This window comes from Heptranchias perlo, chromosome 1, assembly GCF_035084215.1.
Source record: "Heptranchias perlo isolate sHepPer1 chromosome 1, sHepPer1.hap1, whole genome shotgun sequence".
Taxonomy (NCBI): Eukaryota; Metazoa; Chordata; class Chondrichthyes; order Hexanchiformes; family Hexanchidae; genus Heptranchias; species Heptranchias perlo.
Genome location: NC_090325.1, coordinates 6,732,375 through 6,754,693, shown reverse-complemented (window position 1 = coordinate 6,754,693; position 22,319 = coordinate 6,732,375). Strand labels below are relative to the sequence as shown.

At 45.9% G+C, this 22,319-nt stretch overlaps 1 protein-coding gene across 5 annotated transcripts in view; it reads left to right on the top strand.

The window, feature by feature from the left end:
• LOC137314445 (exocyst complex component 6B) overlaps positions 1-22,319 on the top strand; it is a 628,729-nt gene that overhangs the window by 405,832 nt on the left and 200,578 nt on the right. For all 5 annotated transcript variants that reach the window (XM_067979862.1, XM_067979811.1, XM_067979897.1 and 2 more), the window contains one exon: positions 20,200-20,305. In XM_067979862.1, the coding sequence (XP_067835963.1) occupies positions 20,200-20,305 (106 nt within the window). The remainder of the gene's footprint in view (positions 1-20,199; positions 20,306-22,319) is intronic.

Here is a 22,319-nt window from a genome sequence, read left to right as displayed (position 1 = left end):
CAGACGCAAAGTATTTATTAGGAACCATACCCACGTCTTCCGTCTCCGCACACAGGTTACCTTTTTGGTCTGTAATGACTGTTTCCAGTGGGGTTCCACAGGGCTCAGTACTGGGTCCCTTGCTTTTTGTGGTATATATCAATGATTTAGACTTAAATGTAGGGGGCATGATTAAGAAGTTTGCAGATGATACAAAAATTGGCTGTATGATTGATAATGAGGAGGAAAGCTGCATTTGGAGAGAGCAAACAAGGCAAGGAAGTACACAATAAATGGGAGGATACTGAGAGGTTTAGAGGAACAGAGAGTCCTTGGATTGCATGTCCACAGATCCCAGAAGGTAGCAGGTTAGGTGGATAAGGCATACAGGATACTTTCCTTTACTAGCCGAGGCATAGAATATAAGAGCAGGGAGGTTATGCTAGAACTGTATAAAACACTAGTTAGGCCACAGCTAGAGTACTGCATACAGTACTGGTCACCACATTACTGGAAAGATATGAATGCATTAGAGAGGGTACAGAAGAGATTTACGAGGATGTTGCCAGGAATGACGAATTTTAGCTACGAGGAAAAAATGGACAGGCTGGGGTTGTTTTCTTTGGAACAGAGGGGGCTTATAATTACAAAATTATGAGATAGAGTGGATGGGAAGGACCTTTTTCCCTTAGCAGAGAGGTCAATAACCAGGGGGCATAGATTTAAAGTAGTTGTTAGAAGGATTAGAGGGGAATTGAGGAGAATTTTTTTCACCCAGAGGGTGGTGGGGGTCTGGAACTCACTGCCTGAAAGGGTGATAGAGGCAGAAACCCTCATCACTTTTAAAAAGTACTTGGATGTGCACTTGAAGTGCCGTAACCTACAAGGCTTTGGACCAAGAACTGGAAAAGTGGGATTAGGATGGATACCTCTTTTTCAGCCGACATAGACACGAGCTGCCAGAGGCAGTAGTAGAGGCGGGTACAATTTTGTCTTTTAAAAAGCATTTGGACAGTTACATGGGTAAGATGGGTATAGAGGGATATGAGCCAAGTGCAGGCAATTGGGACTAGCTTAGTGGTATAAACTGGGCGACATGGACATGTTGGGCCGAAGGGCCTGTTTCCATGTTGTAAACTTCTATGATTCTATGATTCTACGATGGGCCAAATGGCCCTAAATTTCTATGATTCTATAATAGGCCCTACTTTTTCCTTAGTTATTCTCTTGCTCTTTATGTATTTATAAAACATCTTTGGGTTTTCCTTGATTTTACTTGCCAATATTTTTTCATGCCCTCTCTTTGCTTTCCTAATTCCCTTTTTAATTTGACCCCTGCACTTTCTGTACTCCTCTAGGTTTTCTGCAGTATTGAGCTCTCGGTGTCTGACATAAGCTTGCCTTTTTTGCCTTATCCTGCCCTGTATGCTCCTTGACATACAGGGGGCTCTTGATTTGGGAGTCCCACTCTTTTTCTTTGTGGGAACATATTTGCTCTGAACCCCTCACCATCTCCTCCTTGAATGCCTCCCACTGCTCTGACACTGATTTACTTTCAAGTAGCTGTTTCCAGTCCACTTTTGCTAAATCACATCTCAGCTTAGTAAAATTGGCCTTTCCCCAATTGAGAACTTTTATTCCTGGTCTACCTTTGTCCTTTTCCATAACTACGCTAAACCTAACTGAATTATGATCACTACCAGCAAAATGCTCTCTCACCAACAGCTCTTCCACCTGCCCAGCTTCATTCCCTAAAACTAAGTCCAGAACTGCCCCCTCTCTTATTGGGCTGTCATTCTCAGTTTTGAAAATTTTAATTGACTCCCAGCCTCAACAGCTTTTTGGGGGAGAGAGTTCCAGATTTACACTACCCTTTGTGTAAAGAAGTGCTTCCTGACATCACCCTTGAACGGGCCAGCTCTAATTTTAAGGTTACCCTCCCCCCCACTTTGTTCTGGACTCCCTCACCAGAGCAAATAGTTTCTCTCTATTCACCTTTAATCTTCTATATTCAAGGGAATACAAGCTTCGTCTCTGCAACCTGGTCTCATAATTTAACCCTTTCAGCCCCGGTATCATTTTGGGATTTGTATTGTACCATAGCTGTGAAAGCCCACCTCTGTCCTCTTGTGCATGCCCGATTTCCGTCAATCCACCGTTGGCGGCCGTGCCTTCAGCTGCCTGGGCCCTAAGCTCTAGAATTCCCTCCCTAAACCTCTCCGCCTCTCTACCTCCCGCTCCTCCTTTAAGACGCTCCTTAAAAACTACCTCTTTGCCTGTCCTAATATCTCCCTATGTGGCTCGGTGTCACATTTTGTCTGATAATCGGCATGGGACGTTTTACTATGTTAAAGACGTTGTATAAATTGTTAATGCAAGTTGTTATTGTTATGGGGCAGTGAAGGATCCTATTAGAACAGTACATTCTCTGGAAAAGACAAGACTGAGGGGTGACTTCATAGAGGTCTTTAAGATTATGAAAGGATTTGAGAGGGTAGACGTAGAGAAAACATTTCTACTTGTGGGGGAGACCAGAACTAGGGGCCATAAATATAAGATAATCACTAATAAATCCAACAGGGAATTCAGGAGAAACTTCTTTACCCAGAGAGTGGTTAGAATGTGGAATGCGCTGCCACAAGGAGTAGTTGAGGTGACTAGCGTAGATGCATTTAAGGGGATAAACACATGAGGGAGAAAGGAATAGAAGGCTACGTTAATAGGGTGAGATGAAGTAGGGTGGGAGGAGGCTCGTGTGAAGCATAAACACTGGCATGGAAGTGTTGGACTGAATGGCCTGTTTCTGTGCTGTACATCCTATATAATTCTATGTAAGTTCATGGTTGAGGTAGGTACAGTGTAAGTTACAGCGCTAGCACACAGCCTAGTTGATAGATTTTGCAACTCCTACTCGCTATCAAGTGTGCGCCTGTAAACTTGGGGTGAGGACAGGATTGAGCTTTGTTGTGACGCCCCCACAGTTGGATTTCCTGCCAGCACTTTGAGTCAGAATTTGTACGTGAAGGATTTCTAGGTGGGTGAGGTGGCAGAGGCCTGTTGGGTCCCAACAAGAGTCTGCACCTTCAGTGGTTGGGGAGGGTGGTGGAGGGGGGGGGGGAGTTGGGACTCAGTTCTAATTTCAGCCCGGACTCAAATTTTAGTCAATTATTCAATGAACATTAATTCCAATTGGCAGACTAGACCTCTTCAATTGGGCATCTTCAACATCGTCCATCCGCAGAACTGCTGTGAGGAACTTGCATTTGTTGAACTAAAGAAAGAGTTGCATCTGGCACAGGCTCGATGGGCCGAATGGCCTCCTCCTGTGCTGTAACCGTCCTATGTTGTGCCTTTCACAACCTCACAATGCCCCAAAGTGCTTTACAGCCAATGAAGTGTGGTCACTGTTGTAATGTAGGAAACACGACAGCCAATTTGCGCACAGCAAGGTCCCACAAACAGCGATGAGATAAACGGCTCGTGTGGAGCATAAACACCGGCATTGAACCAGTTGGCCTGTTTATGGGCTGTACATTCTATGTAAATGTCCAGATAAGCTGTTTTTTTTAAATGATGTTGGTTGATGGGTAAATATTGGCCAGGACACCAGGGAGCACTCCCCTGCTCTTCGAATAATGCGTCCATCCGAGAGGGCACCTCGATTTATCCAAAAGACTGCACCTCCGACAGTGCAGCACCTCCCTCGGTAATGCACTGCGAGTGCCAGTCTGGATTTTGTGCTCAAGCCTCTGGAGTGGGACTTAAACCCACGACCTTCTGACCCAGAGGCGAGAGTGTGTTACCCGCTGAGCCACAACTTGTTTTTGCGGTGGTCTCAAAGCATGTTGCTGCAATTTGATGCTAAGGTGACAGGAGAGTGCGTTCTGTCAGAGCCAGCACGGCCTTGTGCTGTCGCCTTCTTTCCCGCTTGGGCCAGTTGGAAGGCCGATGGGAAGGAGTCCGGCATTTTCTGCAGTTCCAGTGGCCCATTTTGGGACACGCGGAAGGGCGAGGCCTGGACACTGCACGGGATTGGACCCCTTCATATCGGCGGCGTTCCACAGTTGGGAGTATCACTTGCCTGCTGCCAACTGGACCCAATCAACATAGAAACGCCTGAAGCTGATGATCTCCCTGTGCATACTGAACATGTAAGTCGTCTGATTGTAAATACGGTTTCTGAAGCCTCGCGGGCTGCTTGGAAACGCTCCACTTACACAGGCTGAGCTCCGTTGGGCTTAACAAAGTCCTAAGTAAATAAACTTTTTTTTAAAAAAAGAAATTTTTCCCCCCATGTTCTGGCAAAACATTGGCTTGTTAAAAGTGGGAATCTAGTTTTAAACATACACAGTTGTTCCCAGATGTTGTAAACTCGTGTTCTGTGCTGGTGACTTGATACACACTCGCCCAACTGTCGGCACAGTCACCATACGAGATGCTGCAAAATTTTCTTCGAATCTTTTCTCAGCCCCTTTTCAGTGCACTCTAGCTTCATGGCCCCTTATTTTCCCTTCCTCCCCCAAACCCCCGTTCTACGTCTCAAACCATAACTCTCAAAAACCACCAGAGATTGTTGTGGGTAGTAGTGAGATTGCATCGACTGAGTAATCTCTCTGCTGTCTGGGGCCGGTCTAATTAATTACTTAGAAACCTAGATAAAGAATCAAAGGCCCAGTGTGTGGGACACCACCAACCTTGAAAAGTACAGGATATTGGACAAAAGTAACCGGAAGTAATGGTCAGGTGATGCTGAGTTTCACAAAGCCTGCAGATTGTAGAAGGAAGGGAATCCTAGAGGAGCTAACGTGTCCCGTCTTTTGGATGAGATGTTAAACTGAGGCCCCGCCTGCCCTCTCCTGTGGACGTAAAAGATCCCGCGGCCACTATTTTGAAGAAGGGTAGGGGAGTCCTCCCTGGTGTCCTGGCCAATATTTATCCCCCAACTAACATTCACTAAAACAGATTATCTGTCGTTTATCACATTGCTGTTTGTGGGATCTTGATTTGCGCAAATTTGATGCCATGTATCCCTATATTACAACAGTGACTACTCTTCAGCAAAGTATTTCATTGGCTGTAAAGCGCTTTGGGACTCCCTGAGGTCGTGAAACGCACTCTAGAAATGCAAATCCTTTTCAAGCCCTTTCCTCTCCGCAGTTTTCAGGAAAGAATGAATTAGACTCGGAAACTGCAACGAGTCTTGATTTCATCGCAGTAAGGATACAGGGAGAGAACATAGGGAATTTGGAATCCATCCCAAAAAAATCAGCTATGACCAGAACATTACCCCATGACCTTCTTTAGTGAAGTACTAATGAACAAGTGTGAGAATTTGAGTTTAAATGTATACTTAAAACACAATATTCCTCTAGCAGACATACATCAGCAACAGAGAACCAATTCATTCAACTGATATTATATCAAAGCTCTCCTTTGTGTACTTTCTGCTGTTCAATGTTGTTGTTTTTCCCACTGAATTTTTTTTGTATGCTCAAGGTGAGGGATGTTAGTGCGAAGGAATGGAACATTTTCCATTTCTGCCCCATCAAATATTGCCAGGGCCGTTACAGCACAGGTTAGATACAGATTAAAGCAAAAGCAAAATACTGCAGATGCTGGAAATCTGGCATAAAAAAAGAAAATCCTGGAAATACTCAGCAATTCAGGCAGCATCGGTGGAGAAAGAAACAGTTAACATTTCAGGTCAGTGAACTTTTGTCAGATTAAAGTTCCCTCTACACTGTCCCATCAAACACTCCCAGGGCAGGTGCAGCATGGGTTAGATACAGAGTAAAGCTCCCTCTACACTGTCCCATCAAACACTCCCAGGGCAGGTACAGCATGGGTTAGAGACAAAGTAAAGCTCCCTCTACACTGTCCCATCAAACACTCCCAGGGCAGGTACAGCACGGGTTAGATACAGAGTAAAGCTCCCTCCACACTGTCCCATCAAACACTCCCAGGGCAGGTACAGCACGGGTTAGATACAGAGTAAAGCTCCCTCTACACTGTCCCATCAAACACTCCCAGGGCAGGTACAGCACGGGTTAGATACAGAGTAAAGTTCCCTCTACACTGTCCCATCAAACACTCCCAGGGCAGGTGCAGCAAGGGTTAGATACAGAGTAAAGCTCCCTCTACACTGTCCCATCAAACACTCTCAGGGCAGGTACAGCAAGGGTTAGATACAGAGTAAAGTTCCCTCTACACTGTCCCATCAAACACTCCCAGGGCAGGTACAGCATGGGTTAGATATTGAATAAAACTTCTTTCTTGCCTGTATGTCTGTAAACAAGATTGCTTTCTTCCACCATTACAACATTGTCCACCTCCATCTCTACTTCTGTTCTTAACTTCCACACCTCTGTTGAAACCGAAAGCTACGCATTTATCACTTTGGAGCTCGATCTCTCAAATGCTCTCCAAGCCATCCTCCACAAATTGCAACTCAGTGAGAATGCCACAACCCCTATCATTACACACAAGACTTCATATTCCTATCACTCCTGCCCTTGCTGAGCTCCATTGACTTCCCAAGCTCCAGTAATTAATTTGTTCTTGCTTTCAAATCCCTCTGTGGACTAAACCCCCTTTCATGGTTTTATATATCTCCCTCTCGTTTTTTCTTCTTTCTTCTCTCTCCCACTTTGTGTGAACTCTCTTTAACTCTCTCTTCTATCTTTCTTCTCTCTCTTTTCACTTTCTATCACTCTTTCTCTCTCACTCCTCTTTCTCACTCCTCCTTCTTTCTCTCTGTTTCCTCTTTCTCCTTTTTCATTCTCTCTCTCCTCTCTCTCTCTTCTCCAACTCTTTCGACCCCCAAGGTTTCGTTACAGATCCAAATTATTATTTGGCCCTGAAAGTGTATAATAATTAGAATAGTTGGAGACATTTCTCTCAGTAAACCATACATGTGTTTTCAATTACTAACGCAAACCCACAGCAGTCCTGCTCTACCAAATGTATTCTTTGTTGCTGAGTGATTCCCTACGTCTTGTTTGATTCATTCTCGTTCATAGCATAGATGCTGCCCGGACGTCTATTGTTAGAAATAAAAGCAGAAATGCCTGATGTCTTCATTGAAGAAAATAAATGTGCATAAAAGTACTCTGGCTTTTTTTTTTAAAAAAAAAGATAAGGTGAACGAGGCTAGTTCATAATCGCTCAGTGAGTTTGCTCAGTGAGTAGCTACTGCAGGCTGGGTGGGCCCCTGATTTGATCCCCAGCCCATGCTGAGTTCATCATTCTCAACCAGAGTGGCAGTGGGAATGCTAGAATTGGCCTCAGTGTTCCCGGCCCAGGGAGGGAAAAGAAATGAAACAGACTCTCGTCTCCCCTACTGCCTCAGCTTCCCACCCACCCTCCCAGATCAGTGTTGCGCTGGAAGCGGTGCATGTGTAGACATTGGGTGACTACGGCTTGGCGGTGATGCGTTCCACAGTTGCATAGTCTGCCGGTGATCACGGTTTGAGCTTGCACGTGAAGAATGGCCACTTGGACACCATACTAGGGGATGTCCCAAGGGGCTTCATATTAAAGGTCAGACCCAAGCAGGCTCCAATAGTGGAGTGGGGGGTGGAGGGGAAACGTAAAGAAAGAGACAAAAAAAACTAGCGTGCCTTTCACGTCCTCAAGAGGCCCCGAAGCGCTCCACAGCTAATATATTACTTTCATTGTGCAGGCACCGTTGCTATACAGGTAAACATGGCAACCAATTTGGACACCGCAAAGTCCCACAAACAGCCGTGAGATAAGTGACCAGTTAAGCTATTTTTGATGGTGCTGGTTGAGGCCTGAATGTTGCCCAGAACACTGGGATTACTCCCTTTTGTTGTTGGGTCCACCTTCCTAAGTTATCTCTCCCAGCAGTGCCCTGTGTTACTGACTGTATCTCTACTGATGTTAATCCCTCTCCCTCACACTGTCACTCAGTAACCCCTCCCCCCAGGGCCCTGTGTTACTGACTGTATCTCTACTGATGTTAATCCCTCTCCCTCACACTGTCACTCAGTAACCCCTCTCCCAGTGCCCTGTGTTACTGACTGTATCTCTACTGATGTTAATCCCTCTCCCTCACACTGTCACTCAGTAACCCCTCCCCCCAGGGCCCTGTGTTACTGACTGTATCTCTACTGATGTTAATCCCTCTCCCTCACACTGTCACTCAGTAACCCCTCTCCCCCCAGTGCCCTGTGTTACTGACTGTATCTCTACTGATGTTAATCCCTCTCCCTCACATTGTCACTCAGTAACCCCTCTCCCCCCAGTGCCCTGTGTTACTGACTGTATCTCTACTGATGTTAATCCAGCTCCCTCACACTGTCACTCAGTAACTCCTCTCCCAGTGCCCTGTGTTACTGACTGTATCTCTACTGATGTTAATCCAGCTCCCTCACACTGTCACTCAGTAACCCCTCTCCCCCAGTGCCCTGTGTTACTGACTGTATCTCTACTGATGTTAATCCCTCTCCCTCACACTGTCACTCAGTAACCCCTCTCCCCCCAGTGCCCTGTGTTACTGACTGTATCTCTACTGATGTTAATCCCTCTCCCTCACACTGTCACTCAGTAACCCCTCTCCCCCAGCGCCCTGTGTTACTGACTGTATCTCTACTGATGTTAATCCCTCTCCCTCACACTGTCACTCAGTAACCCCTCCCCCCAGGGCCCTGTGTTACTGACTGTATCTCTACTGATGTTAATCCAGCTCCCTCACACTGTCACTCAGTAACCCCTCTCCCCCCAGTGCCCTGTGTTACTGACTGTATCTCTACTGATGTTAATCCCTCTCCCTCACACTGTCACTCAGTAACCCCTCCCCCCAGGGCCCTGTGTTATTGACTGTATCTCTACTGATGTTAATCCCTCTCCCTCACACTGTCACTCAGTAACCCCTCCCCCCAGCGCCCTGTGTTACTGACTGTATCTCTACTGATGTTAATCCAGCTTCTTCACACTGTCACATGGACTGCAGCGGTTTAAGAAGGCGGCTCACCACCACCTTCTCAAGGGCAATTAGGGATGGGCAATAAATGCCGGCCTTGCCAGCGACGCCCACATCCCGTGAACGAATAAAAACAAACACCCTGTGTTGCTTCCTGTATTTTCCTCCTGGTCAGAATATTTTACATTTACCTCCTTTCTCCTACTCTTTTCAACTTTGCTGGAATCCTAGACTATGGGCCTTGGCCCTTCAATTATATGTTAAATTAAAAAGGAAAACATTTGCGGTAGCCTACAGGGGAGTCCTGTACGCTCTGTGCATTAGCCTTGTGTATTCTGGCTCTGTGACAATCCGACAGCTTCATTTTTACTGACAGCAGCTTTATATTTCCAGATTTTTAAACTGAATTCGAATTCTCAAACTACCATGGTGGGACTACTGGACTGCTAATCCAGAGAACGTGAGTTCAAATACCACCCTGGCAGTCTGAAAATTTGAATTCAGTTTTAAAAGAAAACAAACCTGAAAATAAACAGCTGGTACCAGTAAAAGTGACCACGAAACTGTCGGATAAACTCAACTGGTTCGTTCAGTAATGTCCTTTAGGGAAAAGAACTTTCATTTATAAAGCGCCTTTCAGGATGTCTCAAAGCGGTTTACCGCCGATGAAGTACTTTTGAAGTGTAGCCACGGTTGAAATGTAGGAAGTGCAGGAGCCTGTTTGTGCACAGCAAGCTCCCACAATCAATCAATGGCCCAGAAATTACTCACCCCCCCGAGGACGCGCCGTTCCATAATGGCGTCCTCTCCGACCGTCGGCGAATCCATCGAGTGAGTTCGTGAGTGCGCACATGCACAATAAAACCGGGAGATCGCAAATTTGCTCCCATTGGTTCTCCATCGGTTTGGCAGGTCCGAATTAAAGGGCCACCTGTGCTAAAATCATAGAAATCACTAAACATTCGTAAACCCTCCCATCTGCCCAGCTGGAACGAACAGACTTACTCCACCAAAAGTTACGCTGGAAAATACCAGCTCTGCACTACTTTTTAAATGCGCGGTGACAGTGACTGCAAAACAACAAAAAAATTCAATTTTAAGAATGTGGAATGTCAAATTACTCTTAATTTTTTGACCACTAAAAAAAATGTTAAAAATTAAAAATGTAACTTTTTTTTACTTCTAACATCTGTAAGTTTCATTAAATCAAATCATTTGCTTAGCTTTTTATAAGATATGTTAAATTTTTATTTACACTAACATAGAGAAGTTCACTTTAAATGAAAGCATTTTTTTCAAACATTTTTTTCAAATCTCCCAATTCACGACAGTGTTCGCCTCCGATCCACGGTAAGTAACTTTGTACCTTTTATTAGTAGGAGCTGCTGTAGTTTAGTTGTAGATGTTGCCATGCCAACGTGCACGATTTGCAGCCCAACCTGTTTTAGTGATGTTGGTTGAAGGATAAATATTGGCCAGGACACCGGGGAGAACTCCCCTGCTCTTCTTTGAAATCGTGCCGTGGGATCTTTTGCATCCACCCGATGGGGCAGATGGGGCCTCAGCTTAACGACTCATCCAAAAGACACCATCTCCCACAGTGTGGCACTCCCTCAGTACTGCATTGGAGTGTCAGCCTGGATTTTGTACTCAAGTCTCTGGAGTGGGGCTTGAACCCACAACCTTCTGACCCAGAGGCGAGCATGCTACCCACAGAGTCACAGCTGACACTCAGCAAGCTGCACTACATTGACTCAAATTCTCTGTTTGTCCCTTACTTCTCGCAACATTGATTCCAGATATTGGGCTGGTGAAAGGCCACTCTGGTTCATAGGGGACACAAGGTCCCCTTTCGGGAATGGCTAGTAAAGCTGAGCCCAAGGGAGGAAAAATCTAGTGTAAAACCCCAGAAACATAGCCGGAGGTGGTGGCAGCGGGATAGGCTTTGATCTTTATAATTCAGAGAGAGTAGCTTGTTTGACTTGAGACTCTGGGCAAGTATTTGGAACCCATAAGTTGCGTTTGTTGAGGGTTCCAAAGTTATATCCTCAACAGCTGTTGAAGGATTTGGCTTGAACTGTGACAGTCGAGGAGAGAATGGTCGACGTCCAATTATCTGCACTGCTGTAGGGACAAGGAATTAGTTTAGATGATTGAGGTTTGGCCCAGTGGGAACGCAGTAATGATAGACTTATTGCTGGTGGTTTATTTGGTGGTGGGGGGAGGGGGGGAATGCACTTGAAAAATGTGATGGTTTACATAGGAACAAGAGTAGGCCATTCAACCCCTCGAGCCTGTTCCGCCATTCAGTGAGATCATGGCTGATTTGTACCCTAACTCTATCCACCCGCCTTGATACTCTTGGCTAGATCTTATCGATCTCAGACTTAAAATTATTAATTGAGCTAGCATTTGCTGCTTTTTGTGGGAGAGAGTTCCATACTTCTACCACCCTTTGTGTGAAGAAGTGTTTCCTAACTTCTCTCCTGAATGGCCTGGCTCTGATTTTAAGGTTACGTCCCCTTGTCCTAGACTCACCCACCACTCTCTATCTACCCTATCAATTCCTTTCAAAATCCGAAAAACCTGAATCAAATCACCCCTTAACCTTCCAGGGAATACAAACCTAGTTTTTGTAATCTCTCCTCATAATCTAACCCTTGGAACCCTGGTATCATTCTGATGAATCTACGCTGCACTCCTTCCAAGGCCAATATATCCTTTCTATGGTGCAGTGCCCAGAACTGTACACAATGCTCCACATGTGGTCTAACCAGGGCTTTGTCAGGCTGTAGCAAAACTTCCTCCTCTTTATATCCTAGCCCTCTAGTTATAAAGGCTAACATTCCAATACCCTTTTTAATTATTCTTTGTACCTGACTACATTTTAGTGATCTGTGAGCATGGACACCTAAATCTCTTTGTATAATTGGAAGTTCGATAACCAGAATTATATTGCTTTATACCAGAAGAATACAATTAACTAATTGTCATGTACCTTCCTCATTATCATCAATGGGGAAAATACAAAACTACTGGGACATACTGTCCGCAGACTGGACTGAGTGAACCCCAACTCCTTCAACACATGGTACCTTGATCTGAGTTTGGAGCTCACTCCCCTTGCCACTCTTGTTAAGAGGGGTCTCTGCTGAGTTAGTGGGTCTCATTGGGGATAGCATTTGGGGAGTACTGTGTTGGCCTCAATGCCTCTGGGCTAGGGAAGTGAAAATCAACTTGATTGCTTTCCATTAATCCCTTTTCTAGAGGGCTAGAAATGAAAAGCAGAGGAGTTAAGTTAAATTTGTAACGAATCTCAGTTAAACCACACTTGGAGTCCTGTGCACTTCTGGTCTCCATATTATGAAAAGGATGTAGATGCACTGAAGAAGATGCAAAAAAGAGAAGACTGAGGGGTGACCTGATAGAGGTCTTTAAAATTATGAAGGGGTTTGATAGGGTAGATGTAGAGATGATGTTTCCACTTGAGGGGGAGACCAAGACTAGGGGCCATAAATATAAGATAGTCACTAATAAATGCAGTAGGGAATTCAGGAGAAACTTCTTTATCCAAAGAGTGGTTAGAATGTGGAACTCGCTACCACATGGAACAGTTGAGGCGACTAGATGTGCACAGGAGGGAGAAAGGAAAAGATGGATATGTCAATAGGGTGAGATGAAATGGGGTGGGAGGAAGCTCGTGTGGAATACAAACACCGGCATAGACCAGTTGGGCCGAATGGCCTGCTGCTGTGCTGTACATTCTGTGTAATTTCTGGGCAATATGTGGAATGCACGTGTTGAGTGAAGGTAGGATTGAGCTGGGCTGTCCTGCACTCCATTGTTGATTGACCTACCAAGTTAGAATCTAATCCGGGGCATCAGATGGTATGTCTACATCAGAATGTTGCATACCCGGGAATGAGTTACAAGAAGCTCAGTACCATCCAGGACAAAGCAGTCTGCCCATCCACTCCCTCCACCACCGGCGCACCGTGGCTGCAGCGTGTACCATCCACAGGATGCACTGCAGCAACTCGCCAAGGCTTCTTCGACAGCACCTCCCAAACCCGCGACCTCCATCACCTAGAAGGACAAGGGCAGCAGGCACATGGGAACAACACCACCTCCATGTTCCCCTCCAGGTCACACACCATCCGAACTTGGACATATATCAGCCGTTCCTTTATTGTTGCTGGATCAAATCCTGGAACTCCCTCTCTAACAGCACTGTGGCAGAACCTTCACCACACGGACCGCAGGGGTTTGAGAAGAAGGCTTAATGGGAAGCCCATCCACTCCCTCCACCACCGGCGCACCGTGGCTGCAGTGTGTACCATCTACAGGGTGCACTGCAGCAACACTGCAGCACTGCACCTTCTCAAGCGGGAACTAGAGTTGGGAGTGTTGCCAGCGACGCCCACATCCCAAGAATGAACCAAAAAAAATGGTTGAAATGTAATCAAGGTGTGGTTTTAAAAAAAATATGCCAGCAGTTTAGTTGGGTGATTTTCAGAGCTGCAGTATGAACAAGACTGGGTCATAAATCTTATCGAACGAGGCATGCTGCCTTTGTTTTTACAACGGGCAACGTAAGGAGTGCTGCAAGCCCACATGCTCGTTGTCAGTCACATGTACTGTTGTTTATGAAAAGGATGTAGAGGCACTGAAGAAGATGCAAAAAAGAGAAGACTGAGGGGTGACCTGATAGAGTGTGTTGCAGCCCAAGCTTCTGACCGATGGTTGCGATTGCCTTTTTTGTTTGTCACATAGTCCGAATGGAATTCTGTCAGAGTCGGTGTATTCGCACCGACCTGTCTCGGGTTGCAATGGAGAGCCAAGACCTGCGGGAGGTTGTCGCCGACACGTTTTCAGCACTTTTTGAATGAGTTGGCGTCCCAGGCACGCGGCGGAGGAATGCACTGGCTGGGTCGGGTGCCACCTTCCTGAACGAAATGAGTGTTCTGTCTGAGACAAGCTTTTGTGAGGAAACAGGAGGGGGACAAATCTGAGGGACAACTCTTGCCTCCTCCCTAGAATGGCATCGACAGAGGACTGGCAGAGGGCTGTGCGGACAGCACAGTGTGAACGGAGAGTTTGGTACGTGTGGGAGTTTGGTGAAGTGGGGGAAGGAGGTGCTGCTTTGCCTTGCTTTTCCGAACTTTTTCCCCAGAGCGGCAGTGGACCTGAGAGTAGAAGACTGAGACTGGGGAATAAAAGCAGCAGCAGACCTGCAACAAGAGACAACTACTGTGCGACGTCACAGGTGAGGCAGGAGAGTCCGAGAGGTGAGCACAGTTTAAAAGGAGAGACTTAGAGCAGGAGGAGAGTCTGAGAGTCTAAGGCAAGTCATGGCAGCACAGCTCGCACCCGTGATATGCTCCTCCTGCACGATGTGGGAAGTCACGGACACTACCAGTGTCCCTGGCGACCATGTGTGCAGGAAGTGTGTCCAGCTGCAGCTACTGGCTAACCGTCTTTCGGAGCTGGAGCTGTGGGTGGATTCACTGTGGAGCATCCGCGATGCTGAGACTATCGTGGCTAGCACGTTCAGTGAGGTGGTCACACCGCAGGTAAAGATTACGCAGGCAGAAAGGAAATGGGTGACCGCCAGGCAGAGTAAAAGGACTAGGCAGGTAGAGCAGGAGTCCCCTGGGGCCATCTCCCTCTCAAACAGATATTCTGCTTTAGATACTGTTGGGGGAGATGGCTTATCAGGGGAATGCAGCAAGAGCCAGAATCGGGGCACCACGGGTGGCTCTGCTGCACAGGAGGGGAGGAAGAAGAGTGGCAGGGCTATAGTGATAGGGGATTCAATTGTAAGGGGAACAGATAGGCGTTTCTGCGGCCGCAAACGTGACTCCAGGATGGTATGTTGCCTCCCTGGTGCTAGGGTCAAGGATGTCATGGGGCGGCTGCAGGGCATTCTGGAGAGGGAGGGTGAACAGCCAGTAGTCGTGGTCCATATTGGTACCAACGACATAGGTAAAAAAAGGGATGAGGTCCTGCAAGGTGAATTTAAGGAGTTAGGAGATAAATTAAAACGCAGGACTTCAAAGGTAGTGATCTCAGGATTACTACCGGTGCCACATGCTAGTGAGTATAGGAACAGGAGAATAGACAGGATGAATGCGTGGCTGCAGGGATGGTGTAGGAGGGAGGGATTTAGATTCCTGGGACATTGGGACTGGTTCTGGGGAAGGTGGGTCCTGTACAAGCGTGACGGGTTACACCCGAGCAGGACCAGGACCGATGTCCTCGCGGGGGTGTTTGCTAGTGCTGTTGGGGAAGGTTTAAACTAGAGTGGCAGGGGGATGGGAACCTGAGCGGGGAGTCAGAAGGAAGTAAAATTGAGAGCAGCAAGAGAGGGGAAGACCCAGGGGAAATCTACAATACAAATAGTACAAACAGTTGTTCAAGAACAAGTGAGACGGAAAAGCGTAGAGCAGCGGAAAGAAAGTGTACTTTAGGCACGACAGATAAAATAAAAACTAGAAGGCGTAAGGCGATTAACCCAGCATCAAAGCTGTGGCAGGGGATTGGGAACCTGAGCAGGGTGACAGAGGAAAGCGTGTCAGGAAGGGACAGAAGGTATGGAGTAAAAGGTAAAGTGTTAAAAAAGGAAAAAGCAGGAACTAAGTGTCACAAAACATATTTGAAAGTTCTTTATCTGAATGCACGTAGCATTCGTAACAAAATGGACAAGTTAATGGCACAAATAACTACGTATGGGTATGATCTTGTGGCCATTTCAGAAACATGGCTGCAGAGTGACAACGACTGGGAATTAAATATGCCAGGGTATTGAACAATCAGGAAGGACAGGCAGGAAGGAAGGGGAGGTGGGGTGGCTATGTTAATAAAGGAAGGAATCACTGTAATACAGAGAAATGATATTGGGACAAAGGATCAGGATAATGAAACAGTTTGGGTAGAGATAAGGAATAATAAGGGGAAAAAAACACTAGTGGGCGTAGTATATAGGCCTCCTAATAGTTGCAACTCTGCTGGAAGAAGTATTACTTAGGAAATAGTCGGGGCATGTAATAAGGGAACAGCGATAATTATGGGGGATTTTAACTATCATATTAACTGGACAAATCAAATTGGGCAGGGCAGCCTTGAGGAAGAGTTTATTGAGTGTATTAGGGATGGATTTCTTGAGCAGTATGTAACTGAGCCTACAAGGGGGCAAGCAACCTTGGACCTGGTCCTGTGCAATGAGCCAGGATTAATTAATTAATGCCCTAGTTAAGGATCCCCTTGGAATGGGTGACCATAACATGGTTACATTCCATATCCAATTAGAGGGTGAGAAGGTTGGTTCTCAAACAAGCGTACTGAGCTTGAATAAAGGAGACTATGATGGTATGAGAGCGGAATTGATTAAAGTGGACTGGGAAAATAGATTAAAAGGTAAGACAGTACATGAGCAGTGGTGGTCATTCAAGGAGTTATTTTACAACTTTCAAAAAAAATATATTCCACTGAGGAAAAAAGGGTGTAAAAGAAATGACAGCCATCCGTGGCTAAGTAAAGAAATCAAGGATAGTATCCGACTAAAAACAAGAACATATAAGGTAGCCAAACTTAGTGGGAGGATAGAAGATTGGAAAGTCTTCAAAAGACAGCAAAAAGTAACTAAAGGATTGACTAAGAAAGGGAAGATAGATTATGAAAATAAATTAGCAAAAAATATAAAAACAGATATCAAGAGTTTCTATAGTTATATAAAAAGAAAAAGGGTGGCTAAGGCAAACGTCGGTCCCTTAGAGGATGAGACCGGGAAATTAATGGTGGGAAACATGGAGATGGCAAAAATGCTGAACAAATATTTTGTTTCAGTCTTTACGGTAGAGGACACTAAGAATATCCCAACACTGGACAAACAGGGGGCTCTGGGGGGGAGGAGCTAAATACGATTAAAATCACTAAGGAATTGGTACTCAGTAAATTAATGGGACTCAAGGCGGATAAATCCCCTGGACCTGATGGCTTACATCCTAGGGTCTTGAGGGAAGTGGCAGTAGGGATTGTGGATGCTTTGGTAATAATTTTCCAAAATTCTCTGGACTCGGCAAAGGTCCCGGCAGATTGGAAAACTGCTAATGTAACACCCTTATTTAAAAAGGGTAGTAGGCAGAAGGCTGGAAATTATAGACCAGTTAGCCTAACATCTGTGATGGGTAAAATTTTGGAGTCTATTATTAAGGAGACAGTAGCGGAACATTTGGATAAACATAATTTAATAGGACAAAGTCAGCATGGCTTTACGAAGGGGAAGTCATGTCTGACAAATTTGCTTGAGTTCTTTGAGGACATAACGTACAGGGTGGATAAAGGGGAACCAGTGGACGTAGTGTATTTAGACTTCCAGAAGGCATTCGACAAGGTGCCACATAAAAGATTATTGCTCAAGATAAAGAATCACTGGATTGGGGGTAATATTCTGGCATGGGTGGAGGATTGGTTATCTAACAGGAAGCAGAGAGTTGGGATAAATGGTACATTCTTGGACTGGCAACCAGTAGCCAGTGGTGTTCCGCAGGGGTCGGTGCTGGGTCCCCAACTCTTTACAATCTATATTAACGATTTGGAGGAGGGGACTGAGTGTAACATATCAAAGTTTGCAGATGATACAAAGATGGGAGGGAAAGTGGAGAGTGAGGGGGACATAAAAAACCTACAGGGGGATATAGACAGGCTGGGTGAGTGGGCGGAGATTTGGCAGATGCGATACAATATTGGAAAATGTGAGGTTATGCACTTTGGCAGGAAAAATCAGAGAGCAAGTTATTATCTTAATGGCGAGAAACTGGAAAGTACTGCAGTACAAAGGGATCTGGGGGTCCTAGTGCAAGAAAATCAAAAAGTTCGTATGCAGGTGCAGCAGGTGATCAAGAAGGCCAACGGAATGTTGGCTTTTATTGCTAGGGGGATAGAATATAAAACCAGGGAGGTAATGCTGCAGTTATATAAGGTATTGGTGAGACCGCACCTGGAATACTGCATACAGTTTTGGTGTCCATACTTAAGAAAAGACATACTTGCTCTCGAGGCAGTACAAAGAAGGTTCACTCGGTTAATCCCGGGGATGAGGGGGTGGACATATGAGGATAGGTTAAGTAGATTGGGACTCTACTCATTGGAGTTCAGAAGAATGAGAGGCGATCTTATTGAAACATATAAGATTGTGAAGGGGCTTGATCGGGTGGATGCGGTAAGGATGTTCCCAAGGATGGGTGAAACTAGAACTAGGGGGCATAATCTTAGAATAAGGGGCTGCTCTTTCAAAACTGAGATGAGGAGAAACTTCTTCACTCAGAGGGTAGTAGGTCTGTGGAATTTGCTGCCCCAGGAAGCTGTGGAAGCTACATCATTAAATAAATTTAAAACAGAAATAGACAGTTGCCTAGAAGTAAAGGGAATTAGGGGTTACGGGGAGCGGGTAGGAAATTGGACATAAATTTAGATTTGAGGTTAGGATCAGATCAGCCATGATCTTATTGAATGGCGGAGCAGGCTCGAGGGGCCGATTGGCCTACTCCTGCTCCTATTTCTTATGTTCTTATGTCCTCTCGGGCAGGAATTTATAGAAAGTCTTTACGTGCACGTCTTCATTTGGCCATCACAATCCAGATGCCGCACTTCATTGCGGATGCAAAAGGATCTTTATTTTTTTAAAAAGAAAAAAGCCTGTCGCTGATGGCAGCCTGAAATTTACAGCTGTCCTCTGATGGGACATGGTGCCTTCCACGTTATGATCAGGGGGCCGATGGCAATGGGCTCACACAGTGAATTGTGCAGCTCACTGGGTGTTCTTGAGGAGCTGCTGGTACCTGCTCTCTGCTGAGTGAAAGCTGAAAACCCACATTCATCAGTTGCTTAACGTCGGCAAACACGTCAAGGTGATTCCCGGATGACACTGCTGGTATTGGGAGTTTGCACTAAAGTCAGTCACCTGGCAGGCTCAGTAATCTGATATTTCTCATGCTTCAGGACAACGTGGATGATTGACCAGCCACCCAGCTCACGAATGGAATTAGGCGGTTAAGACTGGGGGCTGGGACTTCTCCCATTCTTGATAGCCTGCAAGGCAATGCTCTGAAGCTGTCAGTACCCTTCTACTCACTCGGTGCTCCCTGAGCCTTGACTCTGCCAACCTGCACCTGTACTCTCTGGACTTCAGTTGTTGGTAAACTGCGCGTGTCTGTAATATGGGACGAAATAGGGGCATGAGTTAATCAGGGCCAGTCAGCGTGGATTTCAGAGAGGTTGTATCTTGACCAACCTTGCAGAATTCTTTGAAGAATTAAGGCGTGGAGATAGATAAAAGAAACGTGGATGTGGTTTATATGGATTTTTTAAAAAGCACATGATAAATTACCGTCGCACCATACAAGTTTACAGCACAGAAGGCCAATCGATCCATTGGGCCAAATCTTGCTGGAGCGGGGCTTAAGCCTAAAAGTTAGTTGGACTTTTTTCCGCACCCTTCAGCTCGAAGATATTTTGCGCCGTAATTTGCTGGAAGTGCAAGCTCAACTACTGCCCGTTCCGGTATCATCCTTGTAAATCTTTTTTTTCACCTCCTCCAGTGCCTCTGCATCCTTTTTTTTTAAGCGATCTGGACTTGAAGGAGAGGGTAGTGCAGTGGATCAGGGGATTTCATGTTTTGAGAATCCTTTAATTGAATGTTTTTGTCTGGTGAATGCGTGGAAGGAAAATTTCAAAATGATCATCGAAACAGAAATCTCAAGGGGCTTGTCCAGACGCAGGATGCTGGATATTTAGTGTATTATCTCGCACAAAAAAAACAGTTGGTACAGGTCCAGGATGTGTGGAACCACTTGGAATGGTCTCTCCTCCCTTCTCGTGTTCAGAGCTCTGCGCGTGCCCAGGTAGCCATCGAGTACGAACATGGGGTGTCCACTGGATCCCTCAAAGCCTTCATAGAAGTTTACAACATGGAAACAGGCCCTTCGGCCCAACATGTCCATGTCGCCCCGTTTATACCACTAACCTAGTCCCAATTGCCTGCACTTGTGGAAGCAGTGCGCATCACAGTGGTGTAGACGCCTGCTACTGAGTACAGTTATGGAATGATTTCAGTTTAGGCAGAGTCAATCGAAACTTACTGCTGGCACTTTGAGAGAGAGCGGAGAGAGTGCTTGGAGATTGGTGAGGCGCAACAAAACCCGGTGTCGACCCCTACTGGCCCATCTAAAATAGGATTACGCTGCATGTTAATGTCATTGATTTTGGTCTTTCAATAGATATATATTAGACTTGGACAACTACAGCGCTATCCCCGTCTCAAGTGAAGAGGAGTACAAGAGAGTGATGAGCCAATTTCCATTCCACGATCCAGAGCTCGAAAGTGTAAGCAATTATTACCGTATTATATATTGGTTTCACCATCTACTGCATAATGAAGTAGTTTGAAGGTGGGTTCAGTTAGTTGGCGAACAGCTTAATACACATTCTTAGGAGCATGTTAGGCTAAAACGTCCTAGACAGTTCTGTAAGGTGGGGTTTTCCAACGGGTGCTTGATTTATTTCTAGAGGCCCCACAATAAACTAAAGAAAGGGGGACTGGGGACTTGGGGAAGTAGCTGAGGGTGGTATCAATCTTAGAGAGATAAGTCCATGAGCTCGTTGCACTTGTTGGAGGTGAGGATGGAGGGGAGATGGGTTTAAGGAGGCAGTTGATAGTGGAGAAAAGAAGCCATCTTTGCTCCCCGTAGGAGAACGAGACCCAGCAGAGATTGATATGGTCCAACCAGATCTGGTGATGGATTAGATGGTGATTGTAAATACAATTTGTTGTTGTTGTTGTTGGATGGCTCGACCAGTTACATAAGAACATAAGAAATAGGAGCAGGGGAAGGCCATACGGCCCCTCGAGCCTGCTCCGCCATTCTATAAGATCATGGCTGATCTTCTACCCCAACTCCACTTTCCCGCTCGATCCCCATATCCAGATACACTCAAGTCTGTGCCTCTCAAACTTGAGGGAGTGAAGATTGGGGGTCAAGGGGAACAACGGGAATGGGATACAGTGACAATTTTGCTAGGGACAGAGACATCACGGGGAGGCGACAAACTGGTTGAGCATATTGACGGCTACAGAGTTACCTGGCGAATGAAGGGCCAAGGCTCGGCTGGCGGGAGTTTGAAAGTGCAGTTGGAAGTGTCTTGCGGGAAGAGTTTTTTTTAACGGGTGGGGGTGCAGAAGGAAGTGGGGTTGGAGGAAGTTAGGGGGATGTGGTTGGCAACAGATACAAGGAAGTGTTCAGCTAAACGAGTATTGACTATATCCCATGATGTGGAGATGCCGGTGATGGACTGGGGTTGACAATTGTAAACAATTTTACAACACCAAGTTATAGTCCAGCAATTTTATTTTAAATTCACAAGCTTTCGGAGGCTTCCTCCTTCCTCAGGTGAACGTTGTTGGAAAAAAAAAACAACGTTCACCTGAGGAAGGGGGAAGCCTCCGAAAGCTTGTGAATTTAAAATAAAATTGCTGGACTATAACTTGGTGTTGTAAAATTGTTTACGATTATATCCCATTCACATCTTTGGGGTTTATGTTGTCTTGATGGTGTTTGATGTCAGTACAATGGAGACTGGCTGGGAGCAAATACCAGTATTCAACAATATTGGGATGTTGTGAGGCTGTTGTATAACTTGACAACGGTCTATGTAATATTAATGTATATTCAAAGAGCAAATGCTGAGAGGGTTTTGTGCCACAGTGCAATAGAGTGATTGGTGTACCATGGAATGGCTGGATGTGGTTTGACAGCTGCCATTTCCAACATGGTAAGCTCTTGATCTTAACCGTTCGGTTTTTGGGTGGCTGAGTTCAGGCGCTTCTCCATGGCGAGGGCAAGGCACTTGGGTCCAAGTGGCTACAACATCTTGCTCCCTTGAATAGATGAACTGCAGGCTGATGAAGGTTCTTGGCTAGCACCTGGTCCTTTAATTAGCTGTGTGTTTCCTATTCCAGCATAGCACCTACTAAATCAGCCACTGCACAACCTTGCTGCTTTTCACTGTTGACTCAAGTCTCTATTTTCAATAACTGTGCGTGTCTTTGGTGATCAAAACAAAAAGGGATCGGAGCCAAAGTTTGCTTGGCTTGGCTTGGCTCCAGCTTCGTCCACCCAGTTACTTCGGAGCAGTAACATTTTGTAGTTTTGTTGGTCATCTGATGCCTGGCCTGCATGGAAGCCCATCGCCATACCGAAGACTTTCCAAGCTACTGGTCCAAAGCTCAGCCGCCCGTATCCTCCACCGTTGTCCTCTATCCTGCTCGCCCATCACCCCCATTTTCGCTGAACTACATCGGCTCCCTATCCCATTAAATTTAACATCTGTCCACCAGCCA